The 21405-nt window shown below is 32.7% G+C and overlaps 1 protein-coding gene across 2 annotated transcripts; it reads left to right on the top strand.

Annotated features, from left to right (window-relative positions):
* The first annotated feature begins 440 nt into the window (after nt 1–440).
* Nucleotides 441–17989, top strand: LOC127716331 (magnesium transporter NIPA2-like). 2 transcript variants are annotated; one of them, XR_007988871.1, is made up of 7 exons: nt 441–893; nt 8014–8215; nt 11725–11781; nt 13048–13138; nt 14290–14450; nt 15567–17889; nt 17933–17989. XR_007988871.1 is itself a non-coding variant. In XM_052222497.1 (6 exons), the coding sequence occupies exons 2-6, from the start codon at nt 8014–8016 to the stop codon at nt 16193–16195; spliced, it is 1140 nt and encodes a 379-aa protein (XP_052078457.1). In that variant the 5' UTR covers nt 441–893; the 3' UTR covers nt 16196–17989. The 2 variants fall into 2 exon arrangements, 1 of the variants encoding a protein (XP_052078457.1); XM_052222497.1 differs by having other exon boundaries at nt 15567–17989.
* The last annotated feature ends 3416 nt before the right edge of the window (nt 17990–21405 follow it).

Genomic DNA, 21405 nt, shown 5'->3' with positions numbered 1-21405 from the left:
AAGAAGATCCACCATTTATTGTTAAAAAAAATGTTGATATTTGAGTTGTGTACTATGTATGGTTGTTGTGAAATGAGCTGTTCCGTTGATTCTCAGTAGACTCTCAACAATAGAATGACTTCTGTGAGAGTTGTCACTGGACCAATTTCGCTCAAAACTAGTTTTTTTTTTTTGTGAAAATGTTATATATATAACAGAATTAATAGTTGCAATCTAAAAAAAAAGGGGGTAAATACAGCGGAGAAATATTATATAACATATCAAAATCAGAGATTTAATTATTCTAAAGACTCGCATCCCAATATATTTTTCATGAGGTGAAATCATGCTTTAAACTTTTAAATTGTTAAGAATTTCTAAATATACATTTAAAATTCGTATCTTTTATTTATTGTTGTGTTGTAGATTTTATTACATAAATTTAGTCATTCTTTAAAAATAGCTGTGATCGATTTTCGAAAACAAAATTACGGTTGCTCCATTCATATTAGTCTTTTTGATATATTATTGAACTAAATTAGAAGATATGGAAGTTATAATGTGTTCCATTTCGTACCTTTGATACTTTTCGATCGGTATTTATTGCTCAAAACCAAATATTGCAAATACGAAAGAATCACACCTTGACGTAGGAACCGAGGACATTTTTAAATGTATTATTAATCTCGTGTAGAAATGATTCAAAGATCAATACAAATTGTATAGAATCGATATTGTAATTCATTGGTATACGTAAAGGTAGATCGGTTATTCAATTCATATGTGAAAATGTTCTGGATTATTGAGCAGTGCTAATTCTGTTCTACATTCAGTCTTATATTTCAAATTATTGGCAGATATTTGTAAGGATTAAAGGAGGAAGTTACTAAGACTTCGTTTAATATATACGTACAGTAAGTCAATTTTATTACATTATCGTAAACAGGTGAAAACAATATGTATCGGGGCAATCAAAGGTAATAAGTTCACAAAGTACAAAAACCATCATGGCGACAAGAGGAAAAAAACTAAAATACAAGTCTAAAAATCGATCATAGTTTTAACTTCAATTATTATTTTTTTTAGATCTCTATAGTGACAGAAAGTAAACATAATCAAAAACAAAAAATATCAATGTTTAGGTAAATATTTAAAAATAGAAGAGAAAGAAGGGGGGGTCAAAAATGCACAAGTCCAACAATAAAAGACAACATCAATGCCAAACATCAAAACGACTAGTGTGTCATTTGGTCTCTTGTGGAGAGTTGTCTCATTGGCAATCATACCACATCTTCTTTTTATAGTGAAAAACAATAACAAAACATTACATAGAAATTTAGCAACTAAGTAACACGAATCCCACGAAAAGAATCGATGGTGATCTCAGATGCTCTCTGTCCCCAGTTCTACTGAATGTGTTAAAAAGGAACCAAGCAGATTTACCTGATGATGATACACAATGATACACAATGATTGATGAATTGATTGTTGTTTGCTTAACGTCCATTGTGATATACGATGTATATAGGATTGAGGAACGGCAATCAATAACCTGTTTTATCCCATAGGGGTTCTTGTTCAAATAATAGAATGGTGTGTATACAACCATAAACTTATAATCTACACACAAAAAAAACATGTTTGTAGTTTTCTGTTTTATTTTGATGCTGTCTCATCAACGACAAACAAATATATTCGACTCTCAAATCAGGTTTTCCAATTTGAAATGTTCTACATTTTTGTTATGTCGTGCCTATTGTAGCTTGATATGCGGTTTGTGTTTTGCTCATTGTTGAAGGCTGCACGATGACATATAGTTGCTTATTACTTCTATATCATTTGGATTTGTTAGATATGTGTCTCACTGCATGGTAATCATACCACATCTTATTTTTATAGAGTGGGTAGACATAAATTTATTGAACGAGAATTAGTGTTAACATTTCTTTTTAATTTTGACATTCGGATTATGAGATTAAGATTTATTTTTAATTGAACGTTTGGAACATTTCCTTAAGAAAACAATGGCATTGTACTGCTTATTGTATACAATATAATTTTGGACAACAATGAGCAATTTAAATTTGCTCTATTGAGTGTACAAATTACAACAACTTTAACCTGTTTGTTTATGTTGACGACAACACCTGCTGTGCAAAAAAGGAAGAATAAACAATACGAACAAAATGTTAAAAAAGTAAAAAGGGGGGTTATTCCCCAAACGCCGGTGTTTTATTAGATTTATTCACAGCTTTTTAAAGACTCAGGATGATTTAAACCTTGGCATATTATATAGACACTATTAGTTTTTGAAAAGTACACATTGGAATTCATCAGGATCCAGAATCATCCTAGTACAAATCGGAATTCATTAGGATCCAGAATCATCCTAGTACAAATCGGAATTCAGTAGGATCCAGAATCGCCCTAATACAAATCGGAATTCAGTAGGATCCAGAATCCTCCTAATACAAATCGGAATTCAGTAGGATCCAGAATCCTCCTAATACAAATCGGAATTCAGTAGGATCCAGAATCCTCCTAATACAATTCGGAATTCAGTAGGATCTAGAATCATCCTGGTACACATTGGAATTCATTTGGATCCAGAATCATCCTAGTACACATCGGAATTCAGTAGGATCCAGAATCCTCCCAGTGCAAATCGGAATTCAGTAGGACCGAGAACCATCCTAGTATACACATTGGAATTCAGTAGGATCCAGAACCATCCTAGTACACATTGGAATTCAGTAGGACCCAGAACCCTCCTAGTACACATTGGAATTCAGTAGGATCCAGAATCCTCCTTGTACAAACTGAAATTCCAATATATATCTACTAGTAGATATCGGAATTCTTATTTCTACAAATCAAAATCCAGTACATATCAGAATTCCAATATCTACTGGTAGAAATTGGGATATCCAGATTTGTACTAAGGAGGTTCCTGGATTGTACTAGATGATTACTAAAAATTCAAAATAAAAGAAATGTTTTGTTTTTGTCTTTAAAATGAAATAAACTAATGTAATCAAAAATGTCAAAATATCAAAAAGAAGAGTTGGGGCCAATTTTCTTTTTATCATGATCATCAGCAAAAATAAAAAATAATAAAAAAGACACCAGTAGAATCCAGAATCATTACCAACTATTGATTTTAGTAATATCCTGGATCCTAATAGAAATTTAGTACCATCCAGAATCTTCCAAGTACAAATCTGTGTATCCCAATTTCTACCAGAATTTTAATTCTAATTTCTAATAGTATATATAGATATTAGAATTCCAATGTGTGCTAAGAGGATTCTGGAACCTAATAAATTCCAATACGTACTGTAACATATATCTATTTAACTGTTAGTTCCCGAGGGTATCACCAGCCCAGAAGCCAGTACTTCGATACTGGCATGAAAATATCGATTTTGTGTTATTAAAATTTGCTGTAACAAAATTTTGGAAATTATTTTAAATTAAATTAATATCTCCCTCATGCAAAGCTCTGATTCCTTGCCCGGCTTTGGCTATACTTTTGTGTCCTTTTTGGTTTATATCTCTTCGTATATGTAAGAGAATGATAATCTCTTTCTTCATGATTAAGTACGAGCGTTAGCGAGTACTTATCATGAAGTAAGGGATTATCATTCTCTTACAAACTTAGAATATTGTAAAGTGCTCAAGGCTCAAATGATCTATTCAAGAATTAGTTTCATTGTCAGTGCAATGTTTATAATTGATGCATGACTTCCTTTTTCGGCATGTCATTTATAGATTAGTTTTAGTGAAGTGAGGACTTTCTTATCATTTGGGAAATATTTTTTAAAAAAATGCGTTATAGATATTAGGTGACACAACAGTAGAAAGAAAAGGTAGGAATTGTATGTTTCCTGATTGTGAGTATGAATGTAAATTATGTAATATTTTAGTGAGGAATTATCCTTTTTTTATTTACAGTTTAAACCAATTAATACATTTGAGTTACAACTAAATTTTATTTCACAGCCAATATTTTGGTCCGGCTTTTTACATCAAATACTGTTTCATTATGTGAGGGAAATGTTCAAAAATGGTGCCTTATAAGTTTTTAATATGTTCAAAGTTAAATTCCTGTTTTTTTTTATCGGAATACATGTATTGAAAATAACTATTTTCCACAACCGCTGATCAAGTAATCAAAGTTTTGGAAAGCTAAAGATTTAGGTTATTTTATATCTGAAAGATTGTTTTTCTTTTTTTTTTTTGCATTGCTTTGGTATTGTTTAATTTTATAGTAATTTGAAGTTATTAATATTTTCATAATAACATTCACGGTACCAATTTTACTGCACCAGTAAACTTAATCTTATTTTGAGATTTTTGTTTGTTTCACAATTCAACTTTTAGTCAGTTTCAATCACTATATGATAAATCCTTTCAATCTGATAAATGTGCTTCGGGGCAGTTGTAACTCATTTATAGAAACTCTTTGTTTTGAACTGTAAATAGACCCAAATAATAGGATAATCCCTTACTAAGAACATGATTTACATTCATTCTTCACAATTAAGAGGCATCCAATCCTACAATTTCATTGGTCGAGAGTACTTTGCTATATTCTAAATCTTTTTAATAAGCTTTGGATTTTCAAATATTTTGGCCTCGAGCATCACTGAAGAGACATTGATTGTCGAAATGCGCATCTGGTACATCACAATTGGTACCGTTTATTTTATTCTAATCATTTTTGATACATTTGAAGTTCAAGGCCATAGTTTGACATAAGCGAACCATGTCCTTTGTATATTGCTCCCTAGAGTAAATATCTTTTTGTTCGTTTTGTCTACAGTTTGCTTTCTCATTGGCATATACCCAAACATGAACTTTTATTCATATTGATTGATCTATTGTGAGAAGATATATAAAGCTACGTCACACATTGAATAATTCAAAAGCACCAAGGTTTGAACAAATATTACATCATTTCCATTTGCAATGTAATTTATCTGCACTAGTCTGTGTGTAAAACACTCTATCCATAAAATTGATCTGGTATATTTTGAAACCAATTGGATTCTTTTGCTATATATTGAGTACAAGATAAAAAAAAAACTAAAATTATCTCTCTTCGTCAGCGGTGGTTAAAACCAAAATAACTCAAGTTTTGAGCAATGCAATACAAAACCGAAGAACGCTTCAAATGTACTGTTAATTCAACAAAGTAAAAAATCAATACAGCTACTTGATCGTATCAACTACTTAATCATATGAATAATAGATAGGTATACAGCTATACAAGACAGTAGTCTAACGACACAAAACTCCAAAATATATCTACAGGTCAAAAGACGGTTATCAACAATAAATAAATGATCACGTGATACAATATGGCAATCGCTAAATCGCTTCGAGTCTTAGTTGAAGAGACGTCATTAAATGTAACATTGACTAACAACCATTGTACCATACAACAAAACAACAAATTCTCGAAATTCAAAAACCCGTTTATATAACGAGTTCCTAGTCTTGGAACAGTCACATTATACAAGGATTTAAAGCTAGCTTCAATTGCCCGTCTCAATAATATACTAACCTTGTCAACTTATAGATGTGCACCTGACCCCCCCCCCCCCCCCCCCCCCCAATCTTTTAGGTGAGGTCCGTGTTATACAATCTTAAGGTTTATGTGTAAGGTGTGTTTAGTGTATTTCTGTGTGTCTTTGGAACAGTCATTTTCTTACGGTAATGGATAAACCTGTTTTGGTCAACCCATGGGATTTCCATCGAAGGTCGGTGGTTTTGCAGTGTATTATGGCTGGAAATGGCATTAAGCACCAAAAACAATCAATCAATCGAATAAATGTCTATGATTGACGTATTGATATTTTTCCTAAATTTTCATACATTAATTAACCTTCTGTATTTAATCAATAATTAAATGTTAATGTTTCATAATAGCACCTTTTTATATTTTGTTGATTGGCACTCCTTGAATACATGTTGGCACCTTCAAATTATAAAAAAGGTTTGAATAATGTGTGTTGTTGTTCTTTTATATCAGACATAACAAGGCTTTTAAAGTTTATAAAAGATGTGTTAGATAAGCTGATTCATACCTTAACCAAATTAATGGTCTTATAACCGCTAAATGAAATATAACAATGTTATGTTAGGTCCTTTTGAAAAAAATATAGCACAAATACTGAACTACACTGAGGCAAATTAAAAAAAGGGGAAGTCCTTAAAAACTGACAGAATCAAACGAGTATCAATCAACGGAACAAGTGAAAAGCAACTGCCATATTCCTGACTTGGTACAGACATTTTACGAAGAAAATGGTGGGTTAAACCTAGTTTTATAGCTAGCTAAAACATCCATTTGTATGAAAGTTGTTTATAGTTCCGTTATATTGACAAAATTGAATGAGCAACCCAAACAGGCATAATTATGTTAATGTGATAATAATTGGGACCCAGCAGCCAAAACTGTGTAAACAAACACCACAGACAGACAAAACAACTTAGTAAAATATTCAAACAAACATTTTGAATGTTGTTTTATTTTATTTTTTTTGGGGGGGGGGGGTAATTTTCTAATAGTAAGACCCGTCACGGTGAGGCTGGGAACTGGGTGTATGTCAATGCTCACATTAGTCTGTGCCGATACAGCGTGTTAAATGTCCTCCTTTACACCATTACTCGGGGTGGTGCTCCTACCTTTATATTTTTGATTGATCTTTGATTGATTGATGTTTGCTGCATCATAAAAAGGCTATATCGCGCGGGGACTATATTTTTGACTTCGCAGTCTAACGTGAGTAATTCAGATGACTAGATTTATATACCCCAGTTAACTCTTGAAAGGGAAAGATTGGATACTGAGCACTATAAATCAAATCATAGCCATGGCCTAACTGATGGACTTTCTAGTCTTATTCGTGACAGCCTGCATGACATTAAGTAAGCAACAATCATTTAATATTCATGACAGATAATCAATTTCTAGAAACATTTATATCACAATTTAAACATATTTAAATGGAGTTGAAAGTTTATGATTAAGGAACTACTTTGAAATTTACGTCTTCTGTAATGAAAAGTAAATAATAATATTTATTTCCAATTAAAACCCTAATTTCAAAGGAAATTGATCTTAAATAGGCAATAAGTTAGTTTTCGGCCTATCATGGTGATAAGGTAATATTGTTTTCACTTTTGATCGCCAACAAAGGTTAAGCGCACGAATCTGCTGTACAATCTAATCAACCATAAAATATTTTAAAGATTAAAAAAAGGAATGGTGAATTTTCATTTTTACTAGAATAACAAAATAATGTTTCCTTTTCTTTTTACTACAGGAATTCAAACAACATTTTTGTCACGGATTCGGTCCAAAGGAACTAAAATACTTCGAAAAAACTGATTGTACATAAATGCCACGAAACTTCTATCGTTTAAAATAATAAGAAACCCACTGCATTTGTTTGCACCTGTCCCAAGTCAGGAACCTGATGTTCAGTGGTTGTCGTTTGGTGATGTGGTTCATAGGTGTTTCTCGTTTCTCGTTTTTTAATAGATTAGACCGTTGGTTTTCCTGCATGTTTGAATGGTTTTACACTAGTCATTTTGAGGGCCCTTTATAGCTTGCTGTTCGGTGTGAGCCAAGGCTCAGTGTTGAAGGCCATACTTTGACCTATAATGGTTAACTTTTATAAATTTTGACTTGGATGGAGAGTTGTCTCATTGGCACTCATACCACATCTTCTTATATCTATATATATATGTGTTTAACAATTTTTTAATTACTTGACGCAGGACGGATTTGGTCATGTTGGACCAATAATTAATTTTATCTTCGTCATTTGAACTCTGGTGGATAGTTGTATTGGCAATCATACGTACCTCATCTCTTTATTTTATATAGAAATAATAACATTAACGGTACCAATTTATCTGGACCAGATGCGCATTTCGACAACAAATGTCTCTTCAGTGCTGCTCAAGGCCAAAATATGTGAAAATCCAAAACTTATTAAAAAGATCCATTTTTATTTTTAGATGTCTTATAATAACACTACCCAACCAAGCATTTTAAATGTAACGGAGGAAGCACTACATGTGGTATCTGAGGAAGATATATATGGTTTCTGGATAGGATTTAGTCTGGCTATTGTTTCAAACGCATTTACTGGTAGTAGTTATATAGTAAAGAAACTTGGATTAAACAGAGTGGCAAAGAAACAAGAAGGAGTACGACCAGGTACGTGACAGGGGTTAATTAAAAATGGGACCAGGTACGTGACAGGGGTTAATTAAAAATGGGACCAGGTACGTGACAGGGGTTAATTAAAAATGGGACCAGGTACGTGACAGGGGTTCAGTAAAAACGGAACCAGGTACGTGACAGGGGTTCAGTAAAAATGGGACCAGGTACGTGACAGGGGTTCAGTAAAAATGGGACCAGGTATGTGACAGGGGTTCAGTAAAAACGGGATATGTGTTTGACCTTTGTCCTGTTCTTTCTGACAAAGGTTTTTACTAAAACGATAAAGTGTAATAGCCGCTTGTGCAAGGTATTGGTGCCACTGTGCGTTACACGACGTTCACAATAGAAAGTAGATGTTTATATTAGGGATGTCAACTCGGGGAACAATTACTAATCGAGTACTCGTTGGTTTTTCGAGCGATACTCGAGTACTCGCTCGGAAGTATATCTACAACACGAAAACACAAAAATACGTACTTTACGGTTTGTGGTGTTTGTTGTTCAACGGACGAAAAAGCATCTACACATAAGTATCTGGGACAAGGAATTACACACCGTAATTAATAGCTCATTACATAAAGTACTATTTAAGTAAAAAAACAATGATCTAATTAATATAATTTAATGAACACCTATTTAAAAATTATAACAAGGAAAAATCATATCGAACAATAGTATTTGGTAATCGTTAAGAAAACACATGTAATGTTTACAAAGGCGTACGGGTTAGAATAAGGATCCACTGAGGGTCAACAGAAGATGCAATGAATTTATTTCATTTGGAAACATTTTCTTGTCAACTATTTTTGGGGTCAGTCGGTTTTGCAACTTTGTAAATTACAGTCTTGCAGACGAAAATATTTGCTCTGACGGTATTGGTGTGACGGAATGGCTAAGACATGTTTAGTTTAAAGTGTTAGCCTAGGTTTAACACACGTATTTTCGGAGGCATTTTAAATGACAATTTAGTACAAACTTTGAAGCATTCGAAACAAAATATATTTTATTTACTGGTATGATTAATCAGTGATGTATATTTAATTTTCCGAAAGAGGTTCTCAAGAAGATCAATTTTATACAAAGAAGACAGCACTATTCTAACAGGAAACAGATTAGTCGAATATCGTTTTGGTATTCGATGCTTGATACTACCGAGCGATATTCGAATACTCGAGTACTCGTTGACATCCCTAGTTTATATACATATAAATTAATACATATATGTCGTGTAAAAAAGTATTAAGTATAAAAGTTTATATATATATTTATATAACTATTGCATAATATAGATATTGAATATAACACTCAAGGAAATAAAGCATGAAAACGTTTTGAACAACAACTTTTTGAATTAAATTATCATTTCAACATCGACTTATCCTGTTTGGCAATAGACCAATTTAACTGTTAGTATATATGAATTGAATGGTGTTTTAAATTTGGTTTAGTTGACTTGCTTTATGTTTATATCAAATAATAATTACATTACATGACTTTATATGTGTTCCATTAGAATACGTAATTTTGATTGGCTAAAACAATCGCAAGCCACTCCAATATCATATTTTATTTAAGAATTGCATGCTTCTTTTTGTAAATTCATTGGGTTGAAAAAGCGTTGACCGAAGTACATTTTGTTTCAGCGCTTCATTCTAAAAATGTGCACACGGTCAACGCTTTTACACCCCTTTAAAATTACTAAAAGAAGCATTCAATACTTATAATTACATTTTTTTGCTAGGATCATGAAAACACGATTTCTATCAAGTTTTTCTTTTATTTACCTGTGCACTTTATTGTGGAAGCTCAAGTCATCATGAATGTTACATTTCATTTTGAAATGAAGGTTAATTTCAGAATGACGCGAGATTGCTGTTAGCCAATCAAAATAACGTATTATAATGAAATATACATGTAATGTAATTATTTCCGTATAAAATCCAACTATGGCTGCACGTGCTATCCGTGACGATGTTAAAGTAATGCATTGAAAAACAAACGAAAAGCTTAATATAACTCTTAATTTAATGGTTGTAGCATAAAAATGTAATTATAAGAATTTAATGCTACTTTTTATAAGTTTTTAGGATTGTAAAAGCGTTGATCGTGCGCACATTTTCACTACGACCCGCTTCCGCTTTGCACCCCCAATAAAATCATAAAAAGAAGCATTTAATTCCTAAATAAAATACAACAGCTATGATTGAAAGTGCTATCCGTGACAATGTGAACAAGAGTGCACACGCAGAAATGTCTCGCCTTCTTTACTAAGCATTGATTTTATGTTGATAGTCCTAAATATAAATCTTTACTACAGGTAACACATAAACTTAACATGATCCAAGAAAATGAGATCAAGGTCAGATAAACCAAACGAGAAATACATGTACACCTTACAATTATTCAATAAACCAAACATAGTTGACCTATTGCTTATAGTTTCTAAGAAACAGTCTTAACCAAGAAAACTTAACATTGACCAATGAACCATGAAAATGAGGTCAAGGTCAGATGAACCATGCCAGACAGACATGTACACCTTACAATCAATTTATGCATTAAATATAGTTGACCTATTGCTTATAGTATCTAAGAAACAAACTTAACCATGAAAACTTAACATTGACCAATGAACCATAAAAATGAGGCCAAGGTCAGATGATAAAATTGAGAATGGAAATGGGGAATGCGTCAAAGAGACAACAACCCGACCATAGAACAGACAACAGCAGAAGGTCACCAACAGGTCTTCAATGCAGCGATAAATTCCCGCACCCGGAGGCGTCCTTCAGCTGGCCCCTAAACAAATATATATACTAGTTCAGTGATAATGATACCTGCCAGACAGACACATACACCTTACAATCATTCCATATACCAAATATAGTAGACCTACTGCTTATACTGATCCATAAAATGAGGTCGAGGTCAAGTGAAAATTGTCTGACGGGCATGAGGACCTTTCAAGGTACAAACATACTAAATATAGTTATCATATTACTCATAATAAGAAAGAAATTAACATTACAAAAAATGTTGACTTTTTTTCAAGTAGTCACTGAACCATGAAAATGAGGTCAAGGACAATGGACATATGACAGACGGAAACTTCGTAACATAAGGCATCTATATACAAAGTATGAAGCATCCAGGTCTTCTAGCTTCTAGCTTCTAAAATATAAAGCTTTTTAGAAGCCGCCGCCGCCGGATCACTATCCATATGTCGAGCTTTCTGCGACAAAAGTCGCAGGCTCGACAAAAACCAATGCATAAAAAAAAAGCTTGATATAACTCTTTAATTTCATGGTAGTAGCATAAAAATGTAATAATAAGAATTAAATGCTTCTTTTTATAATTGAATAGGGTTGTAAAGGTGTTGATGGTGCGCACATTTTTAGCACCAAGCCCGGAAGTCAAACGGTACAAGTAGCAAGAAGTTGTATGTTAAATAATGTTTTTAAATTAGATATACTGAGCTTTCAATGTTTTTGTTTCTATTGTAGACCACGATGGATATGGTTATCTAAAAGAATGGCTGTGGTGGGTTGGAATGTGCTTAAGTACGTCACTAAAACCTAATAAGTTTATTTTTAAGTATGATTGGTGTCGAATTATAGATTGTTGTGTCTTTACAATATGCATGTCAAGCTTCAAGTCGTCTAAGTCTGAAAAAGGGTTTGGAATTAATAATAATAATCAATATCTTTATTGTCATATAAACATAATTAGCTTGTGACAAAAAAAACAAAAAACAAACATAATATAGCAAAAAATTACAATTCTATAAGAAATGAACACATGGAAAAAAATTACAAGATTTCTGCCCTCAGTTCTAATGACTGTTTTATAAAGGAGCCAATATGTTCAAAATAATTATTCCATGATATTATTTTTTTAATTTTTTGTTCTTGGGTAAGAGACATAAAATTATGAGAAGGTAAACGATTTTCAAATAGATTATTTCTAAGTTTTTTTTGTTAATTTTACATTCAAGGAGGAAGTGTTTTTCATCCTCCAGCAAGTGGCACAGTTTACATATTCTATCCTTTCTACTGTAGGAATTTTATAATAGCAACCCTTTTCATTTCCTAAATTATGGTCATTAATTCTCAACTTAGTGAAGCGTTTTCTTATAGGAAAGTCATTGGAAGCTAAATAAAATTACCTATCCAAGCTAAGTTTTAATTTTTTTATAAAGTAACAGTCTAATATTTTCACCATAACTTCAGTTTTAATCAAGGACTTTAAAGAGTTTATTTCATTCAAGTCCATTAACTAGTCGGGGTTTTAAAAAAATTCTGCAATCAGCACCAAATTGTCAAAATAACAAAGAAAAAAAGACAAACAAACAAACAAACAAAACGAATAAAAACAAACAAACGAAGAAGGAAAAATTAAAAATCGTGTAATGCGCGCTTCATCGTTTTGTCGTCTGACATCAATTTGCATTAACCAACTACATGTAATAAGTTATTTCAACTTATTCGATACCAACGCAAAGGTTTGCATCAAACATGTAGGATAAAATTTTGACGGTCCAATCAGCAGACGCCATTTTATGTGTGGTGACACTTTGTTGCTGGTGTATGTTTTGTGTGTATTATGTATGACATTTTGTAAAGCGCCGAACAAAGTGTTATTTTCATACAAAACAGGAAGTCTGTCGATCTCGGGGCATTAAGTTGCAGTGTAGGATGTAAAAAAACAAACCGTCCGACCGAAATAGAAAGTGTAAAATTAATGAAACTTGTCCGTAAACTTTAAGACCAGTCCCCTTATATATATGTGTGATTATTTAAAAAAAAGATACTTTTGTTCAATTTCAGTGATCTTTGGAGAAATACTGAACTTTTTAGCCTACATTTTTGCTCCAGCCACATTGGTTACACCACTAGGTGCTCTGAGTGTTATTGTGACGTAAGTACAACACAATTATAAACTTTATTTATATTATAAATTCAATATGAAACATGAAGGACAATAGGACAGAAAGACATTATTTTCGTTTGTAAATTTCTTAGACATCAATTGCTCTGACCACGCCCACAACTAGAACTGTCAAAGGCCTTCAGACGTTAGAGCAAATTGTATCAGACGTTCTAAGCTTAGGGAGCTACCATTTGATTTTTTTAAGGGGGGGACTAGGATGAAAAATGTTGTCCTGCCTTTTTTCCCCTCTATTCGGTCCTGCCTTTTTATTTTTTCACTCTTTTCAGTCCTGCCTTTTTTTTTTTTAGTTTATCCTGACTTTTTTTTTTACATAAATTGTCATCATGCCTTTTTTTTGCAAATAATCTCATCCCCCCATAAAATTCAAATGGTAGCTCCCTTAGTCTAGACGCCAATTGAATGTACCGTTTTTATTGATTTATCAAACAAAACTCGATTTAGCTTCATATATGACTTATAAGAAGTTGCATCGAATGTTCTTCTTACAAATTCTCACTACATGTACAAACCTTGTTTTTGTTATAATGGCTTGATGCGTTTTTATGTAAAACAACCAAAGTTTATCCATACTTATCAATACTAACTGTAATGTTTCCGTATATTTTACATCGCATATTCGATTGAAAATATATATACAGATTGAATTTTCATCTTCTTCGTTAACAGGTTGGCTTATTTGCTACCATCGGCATCAATTGGTCTCTGGTGAATAGTTGTTTCATTAGCAATCATACCACATCTTATTTTTATATCACTCATCATAATAGAATTATATTACTTTTATCAAGGACGTATAACTAATATACGTCCTTGCTTTTATAATGCAATCATTTTTACCCCATTTAGTACATGCATTCTTCATTAAATTGTGACTTTTCTTCATAATATATGTAAGTTTGTTGATCGATTGGCTGAAGTTCTATTGGTTGGCTAGAGTGAGATATAGAATTGCTAACATGTAACATATTAAGCACGGAAGACAAGGAATAAACTAACAGTATGGGTATTTAAGACGATCAAAAATTAGTGCTTCATTTCGACTTAACGTTTTTTTTAGAAAGATTTAACTTGTATATGACATTTAAAAAACATGTGACCAAAAATTCTCTTTTTTGCAGCGCTGTTATGTCATCAATTTTTTTGAAAGAGAGACTCAATATAATAGGTAAAGTGAGTTGTGGATTGTGTGTGATCGGATCCACTGTCATGGTTGTACATTCACCCCAGGAAACCCAAGTTCACAGTATGGATGAAATGTTAGAGAAAGTTCAAGAGCCAAGTAATATATGTTTTATTTATATATACGTCTATGTAAAAGGAAAGACACAAGTTGGTTAACATCAATGGGCTGCAACAATAAAATAAATTAATCAACAATTTTATTGGCAAATTACACAAATACTGGTTTATCAAAAACACAAAAAATAACACAGTATTAATACAAAATTCCTTAATTACAAGAAGAGACATAAAACAAAAACATAGTCATGATATTGTAACTTTTTATCAACAAGGATTTCATTTATTGCTTTTTAAATAAAGTCAGAAACCACGGACAAAAGTTCGAAATCAATATTAAACAATTGTTTCAGCTTGAAAAGTGGTTGATAATTTGTACAGCCAGGTTTCACATAATTGATTTAAAAAAAATAACTCATCTCTTAAAGTTGAGTTCAGTTTGCAATTTAGAAAATAGTAGTCTTCATCCTCCAGTTATGTAAATCTAACCAAATATATCTATAGGTAAACATACGGTCTGCAATTATAATCAAGACTGTCTGTACATTACGTCAAGTTCTTAGACGAGTTCAGGCTCTTTATACCGGTAACCGTCCTAGACAAGAGATGAAAACATTTTTAAAAAGTTTATCAAAGATCTGCCATCAATGCCATATTATCAAACGGCCAAAAAGAAATATGATTGGAATGGTTAAATTTCTTTTTGGGGCACTCAGCTCTCTGCCTTAAAATCCACATAATTGGAATAAAAGAGAAGAACAATAAAAAAGTAATTTCTAGGAAAAAAACAGCTAAAAGTATCGGTATTTAGACAAAAAATGTGTGTTAGTGCTCGGAAGGATTTGTGCTTCCTTTACCACTGTTTTGGCTTTGCATTGCAGTGCAAATTAAGCTAATAGTTTTCTTTGATATAATTGTTGTGTAAATATCGGTTCTGATCGATTGTTAGTTTGAATCGGATCTAAAATTTTTAACATGTCCCGAGCAGGAGAAGATAAAAATATACGGAAGATGAGAAATATATACAGTATGGGTATTCGAGACCCGACCATCAATTATTGCTTCTATGATACTGCAAAGCACTCCGTACCTTTAAGAAAGGTTAAACTTGTTTCACTTATTATCTTCTGACATATTTATATATTTATTTTTTCAGTATTTATCGTGTACTGTTTAACATTATTAGCCGTTGCATTGGTGTTCATAATAATCTTAGCGCCGAAATATGGAGGAAAATACGTACTGGTTTACCAAGCAATCTGTGGAATACTTGGCTCTTTCACAGTTATGGGATCTAAAGGAACCGGTATAGCTATATCACAGACAGTAAAAGGGGACCAGCAGTTTACGAACTGGTTTACTTATGTAAATCTTGCTATAGTCATCGCATGTATATTGGTTGAGTTGAACTTCCTGAACCGGTCGTTAGCTAAATTCAACACTGCCGTTGTGATACCAATCAATTACGTCTTATTTACATCGTTCGTTGTTTCCTTATCTGCTGTTTTGTTCAAAGATTTTTTCTACATGAACTGGAAGGATATAGTATCGTTCTTCTTAGGTTTCATCATTGTAGTAGGTGGAATATTCTTACTGAATTCCTTTAAAGACATGGACATTACAATGAAAAATTTACCGAAGGCTCATAAAAAGGAAATTGAAAAAGATGAGACTATCAACATACTAGTCAATGGAAATATAAAAAATACTAATGATACTTATCGAAAACTGGATAACAGTCAAAGTATAGCCAGTATAGACCAGATTGTATTTGAAACAAAATGATAAATAGAGATTATAAATGTAGGAGATTTAATATGGCTACGGTCCATGTGATTTGTGATTTCGTTCCAATTACGTGGTTCCAATCACGTGGTTCCAATATGTCAATGACATGGAAGAACAACGGATAATATTGTGAAACATGTTACGGCTCCTGTGCATTTTCATGTCTTATTTTGTCACTTGATGACGTTTTAGTCACGGGGGTGGGGTCGAGGGGGGAGTCACCATACAAATGTGGATACGTAACAGACGTCTGACCGGGGTTTAACACCCCATGGCCACCCATTAATATATAGATTTTTGTGAAAATCCCTTCCCATTAACAATTTGTTTAGGAAAATCATAACCCATTTATATATTTTCCAGCGATTAGATATACAATTGGTGACATTTTATTTACCTGTTAACCACATTGGATCATTCATATTATTAGATAAAAAGACCAGTACACAGTTTTTATCGACATGTATCTGAACAGAATTAAGATGAAAATTTTTGATCTATTAACATCAAATCTAAAATATATTTGACATTTCAAATAGTGACCGATATCAGCGACACGTCTGTTCAAACATTAAATTTATATTGGAAGAGACCCCTCCCCTCTCGTGGTTTTATTTAAAACAGCATAATAGTGCTCCGATTTCAATCTCCAAAAAGGGAATTGTTTCAATGAATTTTCTTTTTTCAATTAGAATTTGAGCGATAAGTGACTGCACGAAAACGTTCGTACGAGAAAACAGATCTCCTTTCATAGCCTTTTTTACAGCATAATATTTTAGCATAAACACATTGTGTATTCGCCTAAAGTTTAAGAGGTATTGTATTCGCCTGTCTTGGTTAAATGGTGGCCTTTGACATTTGTATGGGTTACTTTCCGAAAAGCAAGCATATTTAGGAGTAAGACCTAAGACTGATTGGCTCGGGATCGGAATAGTATACCTGGATATGTTGGAATATCATTCTTTGGACAGTTACGTTATGTACTACTGACTGTGCGGTATGGGCTGTGCTCGCTCATTGTTGAAGGCCGTACGGTGACCTATACTTGTTAATTTCTGTGTCATTTGGTCTCTTGTGGAGAGTTGTCTCATTGGCAATCATACCACATCTTCTTTTTAATAGCACGTTATAAATCCATCTCAGTGAGTCCGTCTAATAAAAACATGTTTCCGTCCTGAGTGTATATGTAATATTTGTCACAGAACGTTAAGCAGTTATCAATGAAATAGCATTGAGTTATAGTTACATGTTAATTACAAAGGACTTAAACATTTAGTCAGGAAATAACTGTAAAGCAGTTAGGAACTGTATCATGTGTAGGCCGGGTAGATATTTATCTAATACACAAAGTTAATTGTCCATACATATTGTAGTAATATTAGATCCAGTTAACAGATCCTATTTCAACGCTTTACTTACAGGGCTTGTAATACAGACCCTGTTAAGGGCTTGCAAGCAAAGCGTGTACACATGATCTTTATTTTAATCAGATTGAGTATGTTTTATTTATTTACATATGAATGAATATGTTGTTATATGTTTTGTTATTGTTGTGTGTGTGTTTTTGGCAAACTTTTATCCTATTGTTCTGAATAATGATGTTTTTGGAAGATTTTCTTGATAAAACATTCTGTCGAATCTACGCGATTATTTTGTTAATTTATAGATATTTAATGTCTTTCTAGAATAAAGTTTGTAAGAGTTATAGATATTTAATGTCTTTCTAGAATAAAGTTTGTAAGAGTTATAGATATTTAATGTCTTTCTAGAATAAAGTCTGTAAGAGAGTAATTTTCTTGCGTAATTAATGACCTGACAGTTCATTCTTTGATAATGTCTCATTTCAGTAGGTTATTGTTATACGAAAGAAGAAGATATTGATTTCTCAGTGGGGCTATGTTTGTCAGTTTCTTGTGTTGTGTTGTACCACTACTGTCCCAGATTAGGAGGGTGAGGGTTCTCGCAAACGGCATGTTAAGCCCCACAGTATTCTGATTATATCTGTCCCAAGTCAAGTGTCTGAACAAAAACTCGACTCCTGCTTCCTGTATTCTTAATATAATGTATTGACTTTGACCATGCATACAGACATTCTAAGTTGTTTATTCAAGACACCCTCTGGTTGTGGGCAAAAACGAAATGTCCTTGTTGAACATGTATAAGGCTACAAACGGGGACCTATGGTTGCTTACATCCACATATGGACACCGGTGGAAATCTGTAGCATTGGTATCATACAAAATCTTTTTATTTTCATACGAAGTTTCATGTGTTTCCTTCATAGGCATTCAAAAGATATAGGAACTTGACATGCATGACTTGCACAAACCACTGTTGTATATATTATGTATAGGATGGTCGGGCAAACAATAAAGGACATCGAAAATTGGCAAACAATAATTTAAAAAACAATAGAGACAAAGGGTGCTAAAATATAAAGAATAATGAAGGAAATAAATAAAGAATAGAGAAAAATGGTCCAAAAGAATAAAATAATACATACAGAATGAACGACACATTGTGATTCCTATATTATGTCAATTTTGGTACAAATAATTCCTTCGTGTCGGATGAGCTAAAATTGAAAAAATAAAAAATATTTTCAAAATTTTTCGTCAGTTATCTCTTGATCATAAAAAATCAGGGGGATTAAGGCGGGAGCGTGGCGGGCGTGCACCCCCTAAAATTTGCAAAGCATGGGTTGTCCTCAGCTAAATAAAGAATATTTCGATAATTTTACCTCAAAAATTTTTTCGCATCGCTCCGATCGGCGAAAATTTTAAGTTTGCGCCCCCACCCCCCACCCTAACCTTAAATCCTGGATCCGCCCTGTAAACTTCTATGAAATTCTATACAGGCTTGACACATGTTAAAAATGGAAAAAAGTTTATGAAAGAAGCTGCTTCCCAAGTTACGTAAAATTCCACGAAGATAAGTCGATGTCATTAAAAAAAACTTTAACCACAGACTGAACCTTAATGTCGATAACGTCGAATTGTATGATCACTGTCGTTGATAACGGAAAGTAGGTCACCATGACTTGTTGCAGGCTCGACATAACCCTGACCACAGAAACATCACCTCCCTCTTTGATCGTCCAGACTTAGCAGATTCAAATGAAATATAATTAAGATAGGTTTGTCAAATACATTTTATTTACTATTTTTTCATATATATTATTATTCTGCACCAATCATGATACAAGATATCTGAATGAAACAAAAAGTAAAATAACAAAAATACCGAACTCCAAGGAAAATTCAATACGGAAAGTCCCATATCAAATGGTAAAATCAAAAGCTCAAACACATCAAACGAATGGAAAACAACTGTCATATTCCTGATTTGACCATCAAACAAGACAATCTTATTACAATTCAGATCTATCGGAGCTCGCGTGCTAGCTCATGTGACCAAAACGAAATCAGGGATATTTTAATTAGATTGGAAACAAGACAACCTGCTTCAAATTTTTAATGCAAATATAAAAATACAAAAACAAGCTTTTGGTCACTGCAAACTTTCTAAAGTTCATTGAATTCCACAGAAAATAGATCCAGAGACTCCCAAGTACCAAGCAAATATATCATGTCATACAAGATAAAAGAAATCTGATACAAAGAATAAATATTGTAAAATACAAAAAAAAGTTCAAAATACATGCTGCCGGATTATTTGAGGTGTACTCAACATAATTCCTTTGTTTTAAATAGCCCAAAACTTTAAAGCTATGTAAAGATATATAAGATCACCAATATAATAATAAACTGATTTTCATTCCTCATCTTAACGCCAATTTTTGTTACAAGTATTTTAAAAAATTCTAGCTTTACTTTTTGCTTTCACCCTTTCTTTAAAGCATTGATTTGGTACATTGAGGTAGATATTAACGTATATTTTTTAATCGTTGGTGTTGATTGCAGGGAACAAGTACTTCTTGTAAACCAAATTATAACTTCAGAGCCAAATTTCTACATTAGGGATTGTGCTGTAAGAAGCCATGGTATCTGTTAGTTCATCCATCTACTATGCTACAATCATCTTTTCAAATATTCTTCCGTATCTGCCAACATTGTGCAATTTATATTTTTCTGTTTCACAAGTTTCTCCAATTGAAGAATTGATTAAACGTTTCTATTGTCTTTTAGCTGATAGGAAAAGACATGATAGTTTACAAAAATTGTCTTTTAGCTGATAGGAAAAGACATGATGGTTTACTGTACACGTATACCTAACAACAAAATTATTTTCATTTACCTGTGTTTAAAGTTATTGCAAATGGATGGTATTTTTGTTCGAGCATATTGTTTTTCTTTAATTGTTTAACATTTCTTACCGATATAATATGTTACTTTTATTATTCTTCCCTTAGTTTATTTATTTTGTATTTACATTGTGTCATAGGTCAAATTTATTTGTTCAGTGTATGTTCAATGGTGTTAATATGTCCTTTGATTGAGCTAAGCTATTTCAGTTGATATTTTATAGTGTGTCTTTCTATGTTGTGATGTTACACTATTGTTTCAGAAAAAGGGTGAAGGTTTGGTACCATTAAAACGTTTAAACCCGCTGCATTTGTTTGCACCTGTCCTAAGTCAGGAATCTGATGTTCAGTAGTTGTCGTTTGTTGATGTGGTTCATAAGTGTTTCTCGTTTCTCATTTTTTATATAGATTAGACCGTTGGTTTTCCCGTTTGAAAGGTTTTACACTAGTAATGTTTTGGGGCCCTTTATAGCTTACTGTTCGATGTGAGCCAAGGCTCCGTGTTGAAGACCGTACTGTGACCTATAATGGTTTACTTCTATAGATTTTGACTTGGATGGAGAGTTGTCTCATTGGCACTCATACCACATCTTCTTATATTTATCTATATATTTAATTGCATTTAATCGCCAAAAACATGGAAACCAATAAAGGAAAGGGGAGGTTTGCGGTTTAATGAACCGTGAAGCAGAAAAGAGATTTTGTACAGTTGAACCAAACAACTGTTTCGGTGTGGCACTTAATAGTTTGATAAGCCTTTTCAATTTTAAAGTACCAATGTAAGAATCTATATTTCTATATCATAGAAAATAATATTAGTCCAAGTACCTTGTCTTACGGGACGCCTGACTAAATTTGCGTTTACTCTGTACAGAAAAGATGTGGTATGATTCCAATGAGACAACTCCCTACCAAAGACCAAATGACATAGAAGTTAACAACT

The sequence above is a fragment of the Mytilus californianus genome, unplaced genomic scaffold (genome assembly GCF_021869535.1).
Source record: "Mytilus californianus isolate M0D057914Y unplaced genomic scaffold, xbMytCali1.0.p SCAF_9, whole genome shotgun sequence".
NCBI lineage: Eukaryota > Metazoa > Mollusca > Bivalvia > Mytilida > Mytilidae > Mytilus > Mytilus californianus.
The sequence above is the reverse complement of the archived record's forward strand: the minus strand, read 5'-3'. Positions and strand labels throughout refer to the sequence as shown.